At 39.9% G+C, this 20,441-nt stretch overlaps 3 protein-coding genes across 4 annotated transcripts; 1 reads left to right on the top strand and 2 right to left on the bottom strand.

The window, feature by feature from the left end:
• Positions 1–1,433: 1,433 nt before the first annotated feature.
• Positions 1,434–3,932, bottom strand: rfesd (Rieske (Fe-S) domain containing). Its single transcript, XM_010743292.3, has 4 exons — positions 3,816–3,932; positions 2,700–2,867; positions 2,333–2,367; positions 1,434–2,079 (listed from the first exon to the last, which is right to left on the bottom strand). Exons 1-4 carry the CDS (start codon positions 3,898–3,900, stop codon positions 1,792–1,794), a joined length of 576 nt encoding a protein of 191 aa, XP_010741594.2. The 5' UTR covers positions 3,901–3,932; the 3' UTR covers positions 1,434–1,791.
• nudt2 (nudix (nucleoside diphosphate linked moiety X)-type motif 2) lies at positions 3,833–8,944 on the top strand. The gene is made up of 4 exons (XM_010743328.3): positions 3,833–3,947; positions 5,705–5,813; positions 6,763–6,904; positions 6,998–8,944. Exons 3-4 carry the CDS (start codon positions 6,778–6,780, stop codon positions 7,318–7,320), a joined length of 450 nt encoding a protein of 149 aa, XP_010741630.2. The 5' UTR covers positions 3,833–3,947; positions 5,705–5,813; positions 6,763–6,777; the 3' UTR covers positions 7,321–8,944.
• A 4,278-nt stretch (positions 8,945–13,222) lies between these two features.
• ube2r2 (ubiquitin-conjugating enzyme E2R 2) lies at positions 13,223–19,365 on the bottom strand. 2 transcript variants are annotated; one of them, XM_019275263.2, is made up of 6 exons: positions 18,758–19,365; positions 18,239–18,467; positions 15,975–16,061; positions 15,749–15,846; positions 14,326–14,460; positions 13,223–14,236 (listed from the first exon to the last, which is right to left on the bottom strand). In XM_019275263.2, the coding sequence occupies exons 2-6, from the start codon at positions 18,413–18,415 to the stop codon at positions 13,951–13,953; spliced, it is 783 nt and encodes a 260-aa protein (XP_019130808.1). In that variant the 5' UTR covers positions 18,416–18,467; positions 18,758–19,365; the 3' UTR covers positions 13,223–13,950. The 2 variants fall into 2 exon arrangements, with proteins under 2 accessions (XP_019130808.1, XP_027135538.1); XM_027279737.1 differs by lacking the exon at positions 18,758–19,365 and adding an exon at positions 18,588–18,691.
• Between the last annotated feature and the right edge of the window lie 1,076 nt (positions 19,366–20,441).

Genomic DNA, 20,441 nt, shown 5'->3' with positions numbered 1-20,441 from the left:
TAGATAAATGGTGATAATGAGATCTGCTGCTTTCTATTGGACAAACTCCAAGGGCTTCCAAAGGCGTTTTAAGAGGAATAATAGCTCAAGTCTTTTAAAGGTTTAATCAGAGTCCTTTGTGTCATTTCACAACCATGATGAATAATGCAAGACAGAAAAGCAACATCGAGTATTTAGCCTTTGCAAGCACTAAGTCCACTTTGCTTGCATGCCTTGTAATGCCGTCCCACTGGAATAAGATGCACCGGTCCTGCTAATCAGATGGTCTGCTCTTTATTTCAGCCCTCCACTTGACCCTATTGCAAATCACCACCTGCTCATAATGGTCCCCGCCTTGTTCTGAGATTTCCAATATTATAACATAATTATGTTTTAATATTTAATGTGTGGTGACTTTTCACAATCGCTCAGCCAACTCCTGTCATGTAAACCATGGTCCTGTACATTTCATCTCATAGGCCAAGGCTGCAGACTGTGCTGTGAGTTTGCTGCTGTGGACCAGCTCCAGACCAACTCACAGAAAATGGCATTTGTAGTTCAAGAGGCCAACAGGAGAAACAATTTGAGCGTGACAGGCAGTCTTCACTTCTTCTTCAGTCTCACCTTTACATCTATTTAACTATCTTTATATAAAATATATGACAAACTTGAGACTTAAATGTATATTTCTGTTTTTAACACTGTTACCTCACAGCAAGAAGGTTCCTCGTTTGAACCTTTCTTTGTGGGTTCTCTCCAGGTGCTCCGGCTTCCTCCCACAGTCCAAAGACATGTACATAATACTGTAGGTTAATTGGTGACTCTAAATTGTGCTGTAGGTGTGAATGGTTGTTTGTCTCTATGTGCCCTGTGATGAGCTGGCAACTTGACCAGGGTGTACCTCACCTATGACACTGCCACATCAAAATGATAACAGTCAGGTTTAGAGATACAGTGTCACAAACGTTAAAGGAATAGTCTGACATTTTGGGTAACACACTTATTTTCTTTACTGCAGAGGATGATTATGATTATGAGTATCAAGCGTCGGACGTTCAAAACAATACCATGAATTTCAGAATATGTACAGACATAATACATAATACATTTCCAGAATATGCACCGGGGAGGGACTGGACCGAGGAGCAGGGCCTTCCAGCCAGCCACAGCACCTGTTTGAAGCTGCTGTCAGCACACTTTTGAACAACTTCAGGGATTTACTGGGTGTCCTCAGCCAGAGTCGCTGGAGGATTTTTTTTTTCCACCGCTGAAAAAGAAACACACCACTATACAAATCCCAAGAGCTGGAATCTGTGCAGCCTGAGCCTGTGATCGCCATTCCTTTTGATGTTATCTGAGGAACATGGACGTTACAAAAAGTGGCCGTTAATGTGGTATGATCTTTATATTTTCTACAGTTTTCTACTTTGTGACTTTATCAATAAGCACAAATCTTTTTTTATATTTATATCTCATTGATTTATTCACAATATGCATAATACATAAGGGATATTTTAATGCATGAAGTGTGCCAAGTTTGAGAGCAGAGAATCAGAAATCAAATGAATCCATAAAAAAAAGTGCATTCAGTGAAGTACATGATGATTTTAAGATGTCTATACAACATGACAGCTTGTGATCTGTAAGGTAAAACATCTTAATATCATGTAAATAACTAGCACGCCACTGAAATCTTTGCTATTCATAAATTCTAAATACAACCAAACTGCATGTCTGACATCTTCTCTCATCATGCAATCATTTAAAGGAGATCAGGGGAGACTAGAGGAGGAGAGTGTACAGATGTTACTATCAAGATTCTTCCTTCTCAGATGCCTCTGCTTTGGCTCTTTCCACCTTGCCCTTCTCTCCCTGGAAGTAGTCTGATTCGATAAAACGCGTCTCCGTAGAGAGCGTGACAAAGACATCCCCGTCGGTTTCGGTGACCGTGTGGGTCCGCTGCTTCACACCCTTGGAGTACCATCTGGGCACAGGTGGCTTTTCCCTGGGGTTGCTGGCCTTGTATATGCACTCTCCTTTGGCGAGAGAGATCTTGTACTTGTGGTTCGGACAAACTATGCACAGCTTGCCGTCAAATTCCTGCAGGTGTGTAGAATGAAAGCAGGTAAACAACCTCATGTGGGATAAGTGTAGGTCATTTAGGTCCTTAACATTAGCATGGCACTATATTAATGCTATGCAGATTTGATATCTTAGTTATAGTATTCCTCCGTGCCTCATGGTGTGTGGTTGATGTGATAAAAACACAAAAGCACAGTGTGGCTTCTTTCCTCTGGGTCAGACAAAGGAAATGTAAAAAACTCTAATCTGTAAACTCAAATGTAAACCTCACCTCAATGTCTCCCAACTCCAGCTTTCCCCCAGCATCTGTTAAAACAGAGGAGAGATCAGTGTATTGCAGAATAAGCAAGAGGTTTACAGCACACTAACCTTTTGCTGACTGGACACACTTTAAAGGTAATATTTGTTAAAATATCCTGTGGATAACAAAGTAAAGCAGCTGAGTGTTAAATGTCCCATGACAGGATTTCTGTCGGCAGCAACTTGTTTTTGAATTGGCTCAGTGAATGTAAGTGTTTGCCAACAGCACCTTTTGATTCAAACGAGAATATATATTGTTGGATGAAGTGTCACACACACTTTCCCTCCCTCATAACCAACAGCTGTTTTGAGTTCAGCACAATAAGAACCGTACTCACGATAACAGTAGGAGTCCATAGCATAGAGGACTCCTTCGTGGTAGATGATCAGTATATCCCGACCTTCTAATGTTCTAAAAGAACGCTTTGCTTTAATCAGTTCATCCTTCTTCCCCACAAAATTAGGCTCCCCTGAGGGCGGCTTCAAATCCATGGCTCTGTGAAATGCTGTTTAGAAGGCAAGAAGGAAAATGTCACAATTAGTATTTATTCTGAAGTTATTTTTCTTGACCAAATCACAAGATTGGTTGTAACTATCCTGGAGTCAAGCACAGTTACAGACCCAGTAACTATGAGGTGAGAATTTAAATCTTAACTACACATGAAAAGTGTGGCTTTTGGATTTATCACTGCGATTGCTGGGTTGGCGCAGACAGTTGTCAGCTTAAATAAAGCATCTTCAAAACAGTCAGCTTGAAGAATCCAAGCAATCATCTCTCTGCACTGATCAGCTCTGCTCTAAATATTCTGCAATATTAATCCCTAATATATGTCTCATCATCACTAGTTAGTGAACATTTGAATTGTAATAAGCACCAAAGACAGTCAGAGACTAAATGCAAGCTGATTCTTAAGCAGACCGGTCAACTGCCTACTGATTACAGTTTGACCCACAGGAAGAGACACAAGTGGGCCAAATACAGCAGCTTAAATTATAAATTTGGCTGTCGTCATTGTACAAAAGCATTTGTCATCTAGAGACCCCGGTCCTATATCTATCTCTCTGTGACAGTCATTATGCCAAAAATATCTGAATGCAGAGAAATCTAACCCCAAGTGTGATTCATGTATAGCGGAGTGGAATAATGAGCACTTCAGTGCAGGCTGAGTAAGCACAGTAGTAGTAGCAGCGAAAGGCCTCTGGCTGAAAAGACAGCCATGAAGGAAAAAGAGGGAGCTAGAGAAAAGCAAAATAATTGTTTTTATCAGGAAAACCATACATTGTACTTAAGTCAGCCCTAAGAGACTATCAGCTACAAATCCTATCAGCTATTTGTACAGTTCCTTCAAAGATATAATGTGTTTATGTATCCTCTCTGCCTGGGTGTTCCTCTATTATATATTTTTACTTGAAACATAACAAAACATGTATTTTTGGTGAGTTTTTGTCTTTACCTTGAAACTCAGCAGCGCTGTCTCCTCCGTCAAGCTGAACAACTGTACTGCCGACAGCTCGGCCTGTGTGGGAAAGAGGCCCCATCTCGATTATCTTCAAACACTAGCTGTCTTCAGTTGGCCCTATCTACAGTGGGTACATTTCTTATCTGACTCACACAGGCATAACAGCTATTTGATTATGAAGAAATATGTTTATCATCAACCCATTTGTTTTTTCTGTCATTGTGAGAGATTATATCACCACTGTCATCCACAGTTGTAGCAGTAGTAGCTAGGCACAATAGCTGTAAAATTTTTCCAGTACTTCACTACTACTTTTATTCACTGATACACATCATTTTAAATTTAGAGGGAAATACTGTACTATTTATTTGTGTATTTGTTTATTTTTAACTCTACTTTTTACACATTTATTAACAGCGCAACTGTAGTTACAAGTTAATTTACATCCATCCATCCATCCATTACACTGGGGAACATTTTGAAAAAAAAAAATTCTGTTGAGTTAGATTTTTATGCTGATTTAAACTAAAATTGGCACGCTGATTCCAAAATTGCAGTTTTATCTAGCACGTCAAGTTTTTTCTCCACAGCTTACCCTCCAGATAAGCAAAATTCCACTGATTAGCTGTAGTAAGACTAGCTGATTACGATTGGACTCAACTTGTTTGTGCAGTCACAACTGAGACCCAGTAAATCAGTACTATTAATATCTGCAAACAGAAAGCTAGCGTAGTAGGAAAAAGAGGATTTTTCTCTTAACCTTGTAACCATGGGCATAAGCTCTATTTGCTTGTAACTATTTCATCTTAGTGTTTTATTTACATCTGTATATATTTCCTTTGTTCCAGATCATGTTTCATAGTTTCACCATTCCAAGTCAGAGGGGAAACATCAGTGCATTTGTCAAACAAGCATATTTTAAAATAAAACCCAAAGGAACATGTGAAAGTTGGCATTTGGTATCCCCATGGTTTGGCGAGAGCAAAAAGATCATTGGACTGTTACTTTTGTTTAGTAAAAACATCAGGATTTAACAAGAAAAAAAAAAAAAAGTAAATTACAATATCCTAATTTACCGTCAGCTATAACACCAATGCCTCATTCAGCTGAAATTCCGGTGCCAGTTTTCAAACAACTACCTCCTCTAGAAGATCTGAGTGATGTTGAAGAACACAGTGAAAGGAATGATGCAGATTTTGAAATTCACGAGGATTCAACAAACAAGCACATATCTGTTAAGTACAGTATTTTTCAAATTTTTTAAGAAAAGGGATCCTATAGTTCAAAAACTTGACGTGATAGAGAAAAACTGAGATCAGTTTTGGATTCCGCACTCAAAAATTAGTTCAAAACAGCTGTCAGACCTAACTCAACAAAAACTGTGTCCCCCAGTGTTATCTGTGTCTGGCAGATAGAGACAAACAACCATTCACACTCACATCCACACCTACGGCCAATTTAGAGTCACCAATTAACCTGTTAAGTGCATGTCTGTGGAGTGTGGGAGGAAGCCGGAGCACCCAGAGAGAACCCAGGCAGACACGTGGAGAACAGAAAGGCAGAGGGTTTGAACCAGGAACCTTCTTGCTGTGAGGTGACAGTGCTAACCACGGTGTCACCCCCAATGTAGAATTATATAAAATATTATAAAGTAGTTACAGTTATAACAATAATAATTAAGAATGACTATAGTCCATTCCTAACATAATATATTAGATAAATAGTGTATTCATATATTCATTTATTAATGTATTCATCATAATTGTCTAGAATAATAGTTGAATATACCCATACATATAGTGATATAATTAGTACTTTAACCTTTGATTTTGATTTAACTTTATCAAAATAAAGAATTGAAGTATTTCTTTCGTCACGTGCAGGATTGTTACGTGTACGTCAAAGCGGAACCTTTGTGCCCGTCTTCAAAGGGGGTCGGACGCATTAGTCAGTGCACCGCTTGAGCTCCGCCGTGCTGTCAGCAGAGAGACCGTGAGTGAAACTTTCTGACGTTTCTGAGCTTCAGTCAACAAACACTCGTCACGTTTGGCCTCCACGGCGAGAACAGAAAGTGTAACATAGAGTTTAGAGTCTGCTGCGTCAGCTAATGCTGCAGCACAGAGACCAGCAGAGACATGTGGTCCAGATCAGACCAGGTCCAGCTGTGTTTGTGAACACTGTCATTGTTTTTAAGGTGCATGCTGCTAAATGTAGGCCAGTATGTCACTTTAAGTTTAGAGCACTGGCTCTCAAACTGTGGCTACACGTAGAGGAACCTCTGAAATATATTATTTGATTAAATAAATGAATTTAGAAATATTTAATACCATCAATATTACAAGAATTTGAATGAAAATACTTAATAACTGGTTAGTTATGAGCTAATGTGTGAGCAGAGGTAACATCCAGGGAACCAGTTCAGGATTCAACCAAATCATCTTCCTATGAGGAATAAACTTTCCGTCTGTATCCAAACAGGATCACACTGCTGTGTTTTAACATCTGCTGTATTTCGGAGAGCCAATTATATTCTGAGGTGGTGTAAAAAGTTTGAGAGACATTGGTTTAGAGGTTAAAAATAAGAGAGGCTGGTGGTATTTTTCAGTACGGTGACTCATGGTCATTCACATGTGTGTGTGTGTATCCCTCCAAACTATTGGGTATTTTGTGGAAAAGGGTTTCTGTCTTCAGTTATGTTAATTATATGTTGCTCATCAGCAGAACTAATCAAACACACAGAGGTACATACACACATGCATCTTTTGTAATCCAGTGTAATGAAACTGTTTCTGCCCAAAGGGTCGCACTTTCACTCAGTGGAGAGGGGTGCTTCTTTAAAAATGTAATGGACATGTGGCTCTACCACACACACACACACACACACACACACACACACACTGCAGCCTTTATAACACAATACAAAATGTGTTTGTGTGTGAAGTTGCTGAACAGGGAGATGGCGCTGCGTGCTTGTGGTTTCATCGTGTTTCGTCGTCTAGCCAGTTGTGTCCCCCCTCCAGACAACATCGAGTATCTCCTCTTGCAGACCTCTTACGGAGAACACCACTGGACCCCACCCAAAGGTGTTTACAGGTTCAAAAGCAGTACTTAAATCGTGTATCTGATTATACATACTAATGAGCAGAATTCTACTCATATCGCCTGTTTACCATCAGGTCATGTGGATCCAGGCGAGGATGACCTCACCACAGCTCTGAGAGAGACCAAGGAGGAGGCGGGGCTAGGGGCAGAGCACCTACAGGTGATTAATAGCTTTGTGCAGGAGCTGCGCTACGAGGTGCGAGGCAAACCCAAAGAGGTGCTGTACTGGCTGGCTGAGCTGAAAGAACCGGGTACAGCTGTGACTTTGTCTGACGAGCACCAGGACTACCGCTGGGCCCGGCTGGAGGAAGCCTGCACTCTGGCCCGGTACAAAGACCTTCAGGACACACTGAGGGCAGCACAGAGACACTTGGAGGCTCAGCAGGACAAACAGTGATGGACCAGAATATAGATCGTGGAAATGGGATGATGTAAAGAAAGGAAATAACTGGCAACTGGCATGTGAGACCCCCTAGATCTTAGTTTGGTAGAGCGCCCCCAACATGAGAGTGTCGGTGCAGTTTCTGTGATTGATGACTGTCTCTGTCAGGTTTAAATACTTTGTCTGCACTGTATAATGAGAGATTCCCCTCTGTCAAAACAGAGGAAGTGAATCAATGCTTGAAAACAAGATTACTGATTTGATCTTAGTCGCTGCATAAAAATGTGATGTGCCTGTCATATGTAATGAGATTGAATACATCAGTGTTTTAAATGTAAATCAACTTAAACACAAAACTTAGTGAAGGACGAAAGCAGTCAAAAAAACCTCGGAATACTGGGGGTAAAAAGTAAAAAAAATAAAGTGTAGGCAGCACATGCGGCCACAGGGTGGAGACAAAAATAAGACATCTTTACAACACTGGTGTGTGTTAGTCACTGTATGCTGGAAAATACTGCAGCCTGTGGAATTAACAGCTTTCCTCTGAGCTCTCAGCCTCCAAATAAAAGTGATATGCACCTATTACTTTTGTAGATTTGCTCCTGTCCAGAAATTAAGAGGCAGTAATGGAGATCATTTTATTACGTTAGAAGCTACGGTCATAAAATTTAAGAGGGGCTATTGTTATGCAATGAGACTGGGTGGATGTACATATTATCATAAATGTCAAACAATGAACATCCAACTAATGGTACATTTCATGGACCATATACTAAAGTATATTTTATATACCCCTTAGTAGACTAAAGAAACCATTGCAGGCAGGCAGAATTGCCGCATAATAAATTAGATTGTGGACACTTGAGACCAGGTCTTATTTACTTTTTGTAGTGTCTGTCCTTGACTGCTGAAGTGTTAGTTAAGATAAAAAACAAAACAATTAGGACAAGAAATAATGTTACTGAAACCAGTCAGCAAGGGCACCCGATGAGATGTTTGAGCATATGAACAGCCAGCTAGACAGTTAATAATCTGAAATTAACTACTCCTCATATTGTCAACAATCTGACAGTGTTGTGAACTCAAGTCATAGTTTATCCAGTACAACCCTAAAAAGCTGGAGGTAGCACACATACATTGGAAGAAGTAGCAAATGGTGAAATTCAAGTGGGACTTGACACTTGTCACTGGTACTGTCACATCGTACTATATACAGTAAGATGTTCTGTTCTCGGCATCGTGCTGCAGGATTACAATAATGGCCTCCGTTGAAGGGATGGAATAAGGGTAATTAAAGAAACAAATTCATTATTTCAACTCGTAAAGCAGAGAGGACTTCAATTAACTGCCATTTTCTTCTGGGTATTTGAACAGGAAACAGTTATCAGAGGTCAGTGGGAGTGTTCAAAGGAACTTATGTCTTTCATGAGGTATACACACTGTGCTATAAATGTAACACTTCACACGGAGCAAAAGCTGAATTCTGCAATAAAACCCATCCAGGCATCATTTAACCAGTAATTAATTTCATGCCTGGTGGAGCATAAAAACTCTCCTCCCAGTGATAAAACACAACTAATTGTCCTGAATTGAAATTCTTCAAACTTTTACTGCAGCTTCATAGTTTGTGTCATCTTATTATATGGTATGGAACATCTTAAGAGCATGCTATGAAATCAATGTAATGATGAACTTTATGTAGGATTTAGTTATGGACTATGATGTTGAATATGTTTGGCCATTAAGAAAAATAATACACACACACACACATATATATACTCCCTCATTTGACTTATTGAGATTTCTCAATACAATGGAAATTAACTTTGACAGTTGTTTGTGCTACTTGAAAAAACAAACACTGTCAACACATAGGGACTATTTCTTTGTTAGAAAGTAGTTAAAATAAAACAAAATAAAAAGCTGTGTCACAGCTAGGTTTATGGATTATACATTCTTTTTGGAAACAAATGTTGTAGGATTTTTTTTTTATGTGTGTGTGCACAGCACATTCAAATCAACTGTACTGGAGAGTAGGCAGAAATCTCAGAGACATATCTCAACATCCGGACAAACAAACTAAACCAAAACTATGTATGATTAGAGTATGAGCCTTAAAGCTAAGAGTTCTGATATAAACACACTAATTGTAATGTAGCATGTACAGTAATAGTGGTCAATAGCAAAAGAAGGTAAAAACCTTTCAGCAGGCTTCAATGACATATGGTTTTATTTTGAATGATTTTCCAACTTAACCACAATGACTGTATGCGTCCATTTGCATAACACCCCTAATTCTACCCCAACAACCAACTTGCTCTGTCGTCTGCTTTCCATGACATATGTGGGCTTAGCAACAGATATCAAAGCTATATTGCAAACAAACCCAATGATGTAGCTTTTTTTTTTCCTTTTCTTTTTTTTACAATAGAAACTTTATGAGTGACAGTTGCATCCTCACAAACACAAAAAGATGAAGGGGGAAAAAAAAGACATAAAATCAAAGAAGAAACCCACATGGACAGCATTAATATCAATAGGTACGGACACATTGTTGTGGCAGTGTGGACACACACAAGTAAGTCCATTAAGTGTGCAACCACACTTTGAAAAATACACACTTGTGCTCACACATGCTTTCACACACAGATTAAATGAACTAAATGATTTCATTCAGTCTTTTGTATGTAATAGTGTGTATGGATAAACATCTCAGACCTTTTTAGTGAGTCATTTCTTAGGTTGAGCTTGGGAATCATCGTCATCCCTCAGCGATAATAATTGTTGGTTGCTCTCTTCCCTCATGAGGCCTCCTTAGCTTTAGTCCTCCTGCCCTCATTATAAAAACAAGGCATACATTTCAGTTAAAACAAGAGGGGGGGGGTTTGAGATCGAAGAGTTCTAAACTGATCATTGACTTTCTATCATAAGGGCTACACTACACCTAGAAAAAACAATAATGCTGATTCAGATTTCCAAATTTGTCAGTGGTGGCAGAAACTTGGCTTTAAAGCAGTTGTTTGACATTTTGGGAAAATGTGTTTATTCGAGTTAGATGAGAAGATTTATACCACTCTCATGCATGTCTGCAAAACATGAAACCAGGTAGCTGGTTAGCTTATCTTGGAATAAATGCTGGAAACACGGGGAAAACAACTAGTCTGTCTCAGCCCAAAGGTAGACTTCAGGAAGTCACTGCTCCTGGCCAAAAAAAGAGTTGGACATTTAATCCCTGGTAAAACCACAAGCGGTCCTTTTTACATATCCTGTTTTAAAACAGATCAAATAAACTCGATATAATGTGTTCATTTAGAAGTTTTAAAGGTTAGGCAGATTCTGTTACCTTTAGCTAGAGACAGGCTAGCCATTTCCTTGTGTTCAGGTTTCTGTGCTAAGCTAAGCTGAGCTACCTGACCTTTTTCCCCCCCAATATGTCAAACTAGTCCTACTACACATGATTGGTACATTTTGTTACTATGATTTTAATTTTGGCTTCATATTACAAGGAACAGTTAAAGAGTTTTGGGAAATACACTTGTTTTCTTTCTGGCAGAGTTAGATGGGAAGATGGACACTCATGTTTGTTTGTTAAATTTTACGAACTTTTTTACACTCGATGAACAATTAGTCTTTGTGCTAAGCTATGCTAATTGGCTTCTGGCGGTAAATCAATATTTAACCTTCAGACATTAGAACGTTAGAGATCTTCTCGTCTAACTCTTCGCCACAAAGTGAGTGAACATATTTCCCAATATGTCAAATTAGTCCTACTACGCATGAGATTGGTACATTTCATTACTATGATTTCACTTCTTCTCTATATGAGAGATGGGGAAATAAATGGGGAAAACATCAAGAAAAGTTAAGAATCTCTGGCATCTATCCACTACCTGTTGTGCCTTGATATCAAATCTGTTAAAGATCCGGTTCAGGAGTGGATTTCCATTCCCCGTCCTTGAAAAAAATCGAGTTTCTGTGACCCTCCCAAGCACGGGGCCAGCAGGAAATGTTTCACTCATTTGGCTTCACATTAAAATCCAAAAAGTATCTCTTAAAGAGTTCATTCAAACAGCGTTAAATCCACCACATGTATCCATTGCTCCGTAGTCTTTTTAAATGAATGGCTGTGGGGTTGTACTTGGTTTCCTTGGCATAAAATCCATCCATTTGAATCAAAGGTTTGCACAGCGCTCTGTTGAGTTGAAAAGGGCAACAGACTCGTTTCCACAATCATAAAACACAGCTCAAAATGTGTGGTTTACTTGATGCCATACAAGTAATATTAGTCACATTACGCTGTTCATTGTGTTCGTAAGTTTAATACTCAGGGTGTGTGTTCTTTTCTTTTTTTAAATCAGTCAATCCTCAGCCAATTCAGGCCTCCCATAACATCACAAGAACACAGTGCAACCACACTGAATGTTTTCTCAACTGGACAAAGTCCATAAGGTCATTTGGGCAAACTCGTACAGAAGTCTGCACCGGTTCCACAGAGCAGGAACAAGAGAACCCTGACATTGTACTCAATAGATGAATAGTAAATGTAAATACACACACACACACACACACACGCACACACACAAATAACAGGCAATCAGTGTCATATTCATTCAAATGCAAATGTGTAGCTAAGCTACATGTTGATTTTGTCCCTATTGATGAACAGACTGAATGTGGTGTAACACAGTAACAATGTCCAATTTTCACTAAGTTGCATTTAAGCCAGAGTCACAGCGCAAAAACGTAACATTTTCACATCTATCGCAACATAATGTGTGTCGACTCTCGACGAGAAAGTCCCTACAGGTTTTTTTTTTATTTGACTCTAGCCTACCAAGAAGAAAACAACTTAAAGGACCCTAATCAGGACCAACAGCAACACTCCCGTCATGTGTAAACACGCCGACGGTTCACTCTCTGCTCTTGAAAACCACCCAGTAATGCAGAAAGTAAGAAAAGGAGGTGGAGGTGAGGAGCAGTTTGTTAAGTTTCTCTTTGACTGTTTTTTTTTCTCTCTCAGTGAAAGTCTATTGAGGCCCTGAGGTTTAAGAGGCAGAGAGAGGTGGAGGAGACAACGCGAGAAAAGGTCTTAACCTTTTTCACCCCCCGAACCGAATGACCTTTGCTTTGAGGGATCATGAGGAAGCAGTTGTGACGGACACTCGTCCAAGAGGGTGGAGTCACTTCAGAGCCTGTTTTTGCAGGTTTAAGTTGATTGCATCAATGTCGAAACAGACAGGTGCAAGAGGGACAGAGATATTCTGGGACGCACTGATGGACAGTGACAGGACAGGCTGGCCAGCTCATCGACGGGTTTATGAACCAAACAAGCAAAGTGTCCATTAGCCAAACTGTCTGAGCCATCCGTGGGACTACAAAGGGACAAGTCAGGGAGGGCAGAACGTCAACCAAAAAAAAAAAAAAAGTACATAAAAAACAGAAGGAAAAAAGTAAAGACACGATGGGTAGAGCCAATCTTTGAACATAAAACCATACAATCTGACACGGACTAGCCAGACGAAGAGCTGGCCAGCTACAGTGGGGTTCAAGAGAGACCACCACAAGGACAGGTTTGTTTTCATCATTTATCAAAAATCAAGATAATTTCTTTAGTGTAAAGTGATGCAGGTAATTTAGTATCTTTGGGAACTGCCTGTAAGTGTGCCTTTGTGTAGTATAATTCAAATATTTACACATATACGCTCCTTCACAGCGTTGATTTAATAAGTTACTGTTGCTGGACTATGATTAAAAGGCTGGAATCAAGGACCAGACAGACCTAGAGATGGCACAATGGTATAAAGCTGGCATCTTTATAAAGACAGAACTGCATCGGCTTCCGAGACGCAAAGCCAACACAACAAAGAAAGCCCCACTCCAGCTGACAAAACTACAGTTAAAAGACCAACAAACTGTAGCAGGTACCAAACCACTTCTTTAATGGCAAAACAAGTCTAATGGTTTGGCAGAGGTTGAACAATACTGAAATGTCATTGTTAAAAAGTTGAGGAAACTTCATAGTTGCAGCCAAACAACTTACAGTACAATGTGTAAGGCGCTGCTTGCATGAAAGAGTAATAGGACAAGGTCTAAAAACTAAACATGTTGACAGAAATATTCGGGTGTGGGGATGTTTTGCCTTGTCTGGAGTCAGTAACTTGCACTTGGTAAATCACACTGACCCATAGAGTAATATCACTCTTATTTAAAGTAGTGTGAAAGAGGATGGGTCCTCAGCCTCATCAATGGGGCACATTTAAAAATGTGAAACGTAATAAAACATCAAAAACACTCAGGGGTACTCTCAACAAGTGCTGGAATAATAATTTAAATTCTCAAACTCTGAAGAACATCTGATGCTAGACAGAGCGGAAGCTGTAATTAAGGCAAACGGTGGAAACACGAAATTCTGACTTTCAGTGAAAACAGTACCAACAAACCTTTGCTAAAAACCTGTTATATTACTATTACGTGACCAATCATTGGTATTAGTTTAATAAATGATGAAACGTTTTTGGCAGTAGACCTTTGACCCCCACTGTATGTGCAAACACACACACACACACACACTGAAAATGTAACAGAAAATAAGGAGGGTGGTGGAGTGGGTGGGGAGTTGGCAGGGAGGAGTTATCATCCAGATCATCATGAGTCTTCGTTGCCAGAGTCGTCCTGGTTGTCATAACGTCTGGTGGACGTCCCGCCGTCCTCCGCGGCGCTGATGCCCCCGGCTTCCCCTACGGACTCCATCTCGCTCTCGTCCTCCTCCTCGTCCTCCTCCTCCATGTCGTCGTCATAGAGGTCATCATATAGGAGATCTGAACTGCTGTCCTGGGAGGGAACTCTGGTCTGGACGCAGTACTCTGCCAACGTGGTTGGTACCTTGACACCATCACGCTCTGCCTCCGCCGCTGTTGACAACACCTGCTTCCTGTGGGCCAAATAAGAAACGGTGTGAGAAAGAGACGCACGCTGTACATTTGTCTCTACATAGGTGAAACGCTCAACTTTGTGTATTACCTGATAATCTCTGCATACTCCTTGTCTTTGCCTTTGCTGTCCCTCCATTTGCGAAACATGACGGAGGCATCCACGTTGGCCGGGGAGAAGGTGTTGGGCTCATTGAGCAGAGAGATTACACTAAGCAGAATAGTCCTGATGATGAAGGAACATCACACAAACACACACACACAGAAAATGAGGACACTCCCGTATCAGATCCTGTCATTGTATCAAAGAACAGCTCTGCGCAGGCTTTTTGAGAAGTTGTAAGCTTCATCTTGGCTCAGACGGAGGCGTTAACTCACCTCGTTCCCCTTGTGGCTCAATTACGCGCTGAACCCAATCTGCTCAGGTTTATAAATACAGACTCAGCACTTTACCTCTAGTACTCGACAAAACAAGTCTTGCTGACATATCCATTTTAAAAGAAATTATGAAAGCTGCCCCGAGGTACTGTCTCGTTCTTAAGGAATGCTAAAAGTGTAAATTCACACCCATCTAAATTACTTTTTTCTTTTATGTTTTTTTAAAAGATTCTTCTTCTTCTCTCTTTTTTTTTTTTTTGCCATTTTTGCCCTTATTAAAAAGCGGCGAGTATAGAGGAAGTAAAAACAGGGATGTTGCATTTTTGTGGTATGTGCCTTGACCGCTATCAGACACCCCATACTCGTCACATTTCTTATCCTCTTTTCGATATTTGAGAACACCAAGGTGAGTCTTACTGTCAGTAATCAACTTGGGAAGTTTCATCATGATAGCTAGTTAGTTACATTTTGTACCCTATCCACCTGTAAAGTCTTGGAATTTTTAAATACATATCTTTAAATGCATTTTTTTCTTTTACCCCCCCATACGCTGGGCCTAAAATCTCCTCTTTAGTAACACGTATATACACCAAATGTTTTTCCTGTTTTATTCCGGTTTTGAAGCTTTTTACAAAGCACTTAGTTCACATATCATTAATAGCCTGATTTGTATAATAACAGTTAACAGTATTTTCTGATTTACGGAGTGATAAAAAAAAAAAAAGATATCAAACATTCCCTCTGTAAAAAATGTTGACTCTAATATGTCAACAACAGATTTCTATCCTGGAAATCTATGCAAATCAATACATTTTTATTACACAGTGCCTTATTTGCATATTTAAACATAACATTTCTGAAAAACTGTAATACAAAAAAAATTGTCTTAACATATATAATCAACTGGGGAAGTTTGATTGTGATAACTATTGTCAGATATTGTTATCATTTTTACCCTATTCACCTGCAATGTTCATTACTTAACACATTTCAAACTTGTCTGTTTCAAAGTCTGTTGTACTGATAAACTTGTGATTTAATGAATATACACACTTTATTCAAAATAACAGAAAAGTTATTAAAGAAATACTACACATCTATGTCGTGGTACAGATTTATACAGAAACAGAGACTACCTGACGTTCTGGGTGGGGTTCCACCTTTCAGAGGGTAACTCGCCGCTCTGAGGATCATCAACAGGAGGGTGCAGGATGGAGATGCACACATCTCCATTCTGGAAAAAAAAAGAACAAAACACACTGAATAAAGATCTTCCACAAAGCCATAAAGATTAACTATATGAATGCCAAATCTGCATGATAAAGACTACAAACTTTATGTGCTGCTAAACACAAAACGTACCTCGTAGATGTTGGGGTGCCACATCTTGGTGAGGAAGCGGAAGGTTGGCGGGGAGTACGGGTAGTCAACTGGAAACTTGATGTGAGCCTGGGAGGACAAACAGAGGTTGACAGTCAACACATGTTTTACAGACAGCCATGCTTGACTTGACTGTTATGCTTAAGTCTAAGTCCTTTGAGCCCGAGAGTCTCAGCTTGAGGGTGGAGAGACCCCAGGGAGATGTGTGCTAGTGTTTTGGAGGCTGTTGTAGCACATTGAAAATGTGGAATGTGAAAAGAAATACACTTTTACACTACACTATATATTTAAATAATTAAAATATATGTATTTGTAATCTTTGCAAGACATCTTTCCTCTAGTGAGACTAATTAAATTCTGCCTCCATGCTTCTTTAAACAAAAATAAAGTAAAAATAACAGGAAGCGGCAACAATTTTTACAATTCAGGAACCAGAAATGAGAACAGCTGCTTTGAGCTAAGCCCTGATGAAGATTAATTTGATATGTCCAAACCAGAGTGATATAACAAACTGGATTCTGTTCGCTGTACGTCAAACTCTAATGATGCATAAAAAAAACACAACAACCACAGAGTAGCTTCCTGTATCCTTTCAGTTCAAACAGGCATATATCACACATTGAGCCGTGAGGTAGTCACACTGTAATACAGTTAGTCAGTTATTCTATACGAATTTTAATAGAGCCAGGCATTACGTGACATCACAGTGTTTCTGGTTTGGTGTTTTCTTTCTAAAGTATTGCGCAATTATCTTGATGAAAGGCCGTCAAGTTTGGGTGTTACACCATCCCAGCTCTCACTGAACGGCTGCCACTCAGATAGGACTATCATTACTCCACAACTAGTCGCTACACGAGTGCAGCCTTCGGACATTTAAACGCGCAGATGTCCTGACACACATGACACGAGTTTCAGTGTTCAGTATCTATCAATCACCATACTGACTATGCATGGCATGTTCTTTAACCTATTGCACCACAGGGGCAGATTTCAGCAGCAAAAACACTCATCCACCAGTTTCATTTCAATAATTGCAAGTCAATTACATCTGCACCAAAGCATAGCACTATTTGTTTGAGAATGTCGTGAGTTTCAAAGTGTCTGCAGGCTTCATATTACCTGTCTCTTTTTAAACAGGTTATTTTAACTGGAACTAAACTAGCTGTGGCACATGTGTCTATCCTGAAAGAAAGAACACTCCTCTCTGAGGTGCACTGAGGTCACATTTATTCCCTGTATTTGTTTGTGGAGTTTTTCCCTATCTGACTGCAGTGTATAAAGATAGGGACTGTAATATAATATGGTGTACAGATTGTCAAAATCCTCTGGAATGGGGACGCTCCAGCAGCTCACCTGGTAGAGCAAATACAACATATTAAGCCTTGGTTTGAATACAGCCTGCATATCATCATATATCTCTGTACTGTCACTATCCAAAATGGCAAAAAAGTTATAGAAAAACTCATAAACACAACAGAAAACACAAATATGTTACTGTAAAGGTGAAGTATAATAATAAGTATAATATAATGAACAATGGCCAGCTACAAGAGTAGACTACAGCAACATCTGCTCTGCATTATTTTGGCATTAAATCTGCATTTCCCCAAAAGCTCTCACTGTACGGCATTTCCTAGATGTTTCACTGAATAAGTAACATGAAAGAACGGAAGATGAGTCTCATCATGCCCTTCTCTCTTACTCTTTCTCTCTGCTGAGGTGCCATTTATATCGGTCTCACAGCTAAAAATAGCCATCTGAAGCACAACCATCATACAGCGAGGGGGGGGGAGAGGGCTGGACAAGGAGAACGGAGGGACGGGGGAGAAAGACTACAAATTAACAGTCATATAAATGGCTGCCGGAGAACACTTTAAAACTGAACATTTCTCAGACCAGTAGAGGTGAAGCAGGTCATTACTGACTTTTAGTTTTTGAAAAGCGCAGCAATTGTTATCGGGTCTGACACTTTGGGTTCAAACACAGTCATTGCCAGTGAACTAGATGGCTTTTTTCCAAGTTGCGCCAATCTCCTATATCCTACTTTGAAAAAAAAAACTTGCTCAAGGGTACAGTTGACCACACACACACACACACACACACACACACACACACACACACACACCAATAAATATATATTTAAAAAATCTACTATTAAATATAAATTAGCTTCCTGAATGTGTCTCATCATCCAAACACTGTGCCATGTCTCGTCTATTCTGATTTCATAGAGAGTTCTGTCCCACCTTAAAGTAGCCTCCCTCATACAGGGTGTTTGGGGGCCCGAAGATGGCCACCTCCCAGTTGTAGAGGTCAGACTCCTCCACCAGAGTGATGCGGAAACCCTCCACCGGCTGCTCCTGCAGAGACTTCAGCTCCATCATCAGGGCCTTCTGGGAACTAGGGGTTGCCTGGTGGGCCATGGTAATCCCACTTCTGACACCAGTGGCCAGGTGAAAGGTAAGGAGGGGGATACTGTAGAGCGGAAAGAGAGAAATGATGCATTTAATGACACTGTGAAAATCTTACTAAAACTTCAGATATTTTAGATTGCGTGGTCAGTGTTGACTCTGCTTGTTTTGACATCAATCTCACTAGATCACGTTGGAAGGAACAGATGATAATCCTGCTGGCAAACTGATCGACAACACAGAGAATTCAAACACAAACAGGATATGTGGCCTGCCAGGCTAGCTCAGGTCAGTGTTGTAGTTCGCAGGCCCTTTATGGGGGGAGAAAAAGCAAAGTTAATAAAAAGTGTTTACCTCTCTCCTTGCACTGTAATGTGTATTCGTTTCGTTACAGCTGAAAACTGGAAGGTAAACTCATTGGCTGTCCATGCTGGCCTGGCTATGTCTTGACAAAGTGACAGGAGCAGTGGATCTGCTGCTAAAGCCTATGGCTGGTCCTCGTGTTGTGTTTCCGAAATTCTTTGTGTGCCAGTGTTGACAGTTGACATGGAGCTAGTATCAGTGTAAGTCACGGTCTCCTGTGGATCATTCTTGGGCTCAAAAGAGGAAACTGGTCCTCCCTGACATCTCTTCGTGTTGCTGGTTCGGTTCGGGCTGGCGCTCAGCTGATCCCTGCTTGTTTATGTTTGTTTATCTGCTCTCTGGCAGTCTCAACTTCTCCACACGTCAGCTAAACCCCTACCGAGCAACTTCGTTCAAAAGCAGCAGCTCCTCAGCTCGCTGCCGTCCCCTCCGGCACAGTGGCAGCGTGAGCGGCCAACAGATTCGAGCTTACGGTCGCGAAAAGGACACCAAGTGAGAGGTTTACACTCGCGAATTACAGTAGATTTCATCGATTTTTATTTTCCTCCCATCGGCGCTTCCGGCTATCATTGCGCGTGTCTGCCAAACGTAACGGACGTACGGGTCTGAACGTGACGTGCGCGCACTCGATGCGGAACAACAACAAAAAAAAAAACGAAAAGAAGAAATAAACAGAAATAAAAACGAGACATTCACAAATGTATAATTATACTTTACATATACTTTATTAATCCTAAATAAAATATAATTCAAAATGTTACTATCATTAATTTTAACCATATAAAATGACGTCATTTTACTGATTAGCTAAACGTTGCCTTTTCCCTCATTTTTGGTCTGTGTTATTGTTTTTTAGTTTGTGATCTTTGACATAAAACATTTGCTGTTATAAGGTCTACTTTAGAGTACAGATTCAGAATCATATTTATTGCCAAGAGGGTTTTCAAGAAATCTATTTTTGTGTTTTGGTGCATCATAATAAAGTATGTATGAAAGTAGGCAAAGATAAAAGTAAGTACTGCAAGTGAGGAGGCATAAAAAGAAAACAGGAAATGATAAATAGAATGTGACACAATACTAACAACAATATTATATAAACGGTATTATAAAAGCTGTAAAGTTTGGTGCAGAAACAAAACATTAACCAGAGATTGTGTCTGGTGTGTTGTCACAGAGGTGTCATATTGCTTAAATACGCCTAAATGATTTCAATCAATCTATTATTGTCAAATATTTTACTATATTTGACAATGATGTGTGTTTGTAGTTATAATCCGTGAACAATGTGTTATAGTTCTATTCGTTTTCATTCATTTGTTTCAGTTTAAATTAGGTTATCTCTGTAACCTAATTGATTACGTCTTTTAGTGTCATTCACTGCACTACAATGAATCCAGGTATTTTGTAAGTTTTATTTCTGATAAATACTTACCAAGAGGTGCACCATATTTTAAATATGACTACTGACCACTATTTTTTTCCTCTTAATATAAGAAATGAATAAGGCCTAGTCAGTCTGTCTACCCAAATTCTCAGTGTCGAGGCGATAAATAAGCCAACTATGTAATTTGGAGTTTTGACACTCACATGTTTTACAACCACAGACATTAACACCCGTGTCTTTGTCCAGGTTTAGTGCCATGCTCCTTGTTTTTGCCATTAATCTGGCATAAAC

The sequence above is a fragment of the Larimichthys crocea genome, chromosome VI (assembly GCF_000972845.2).
Source record: "Larimichthys crocea isolate SSNF chromosome VI, L_crocea_2.0, whole genome shotgun sequence".
Lineage (NCBI taxonomy): Eukaryota > Metazoa > Chordata > Actinopteri > Sciaenidae > Larimichthys > Larimichthys crocea.
Note: the sequence above shows the minus strand (reverse complement) of the source record. Positions and strands in the feature narration are given on the sequence as shown.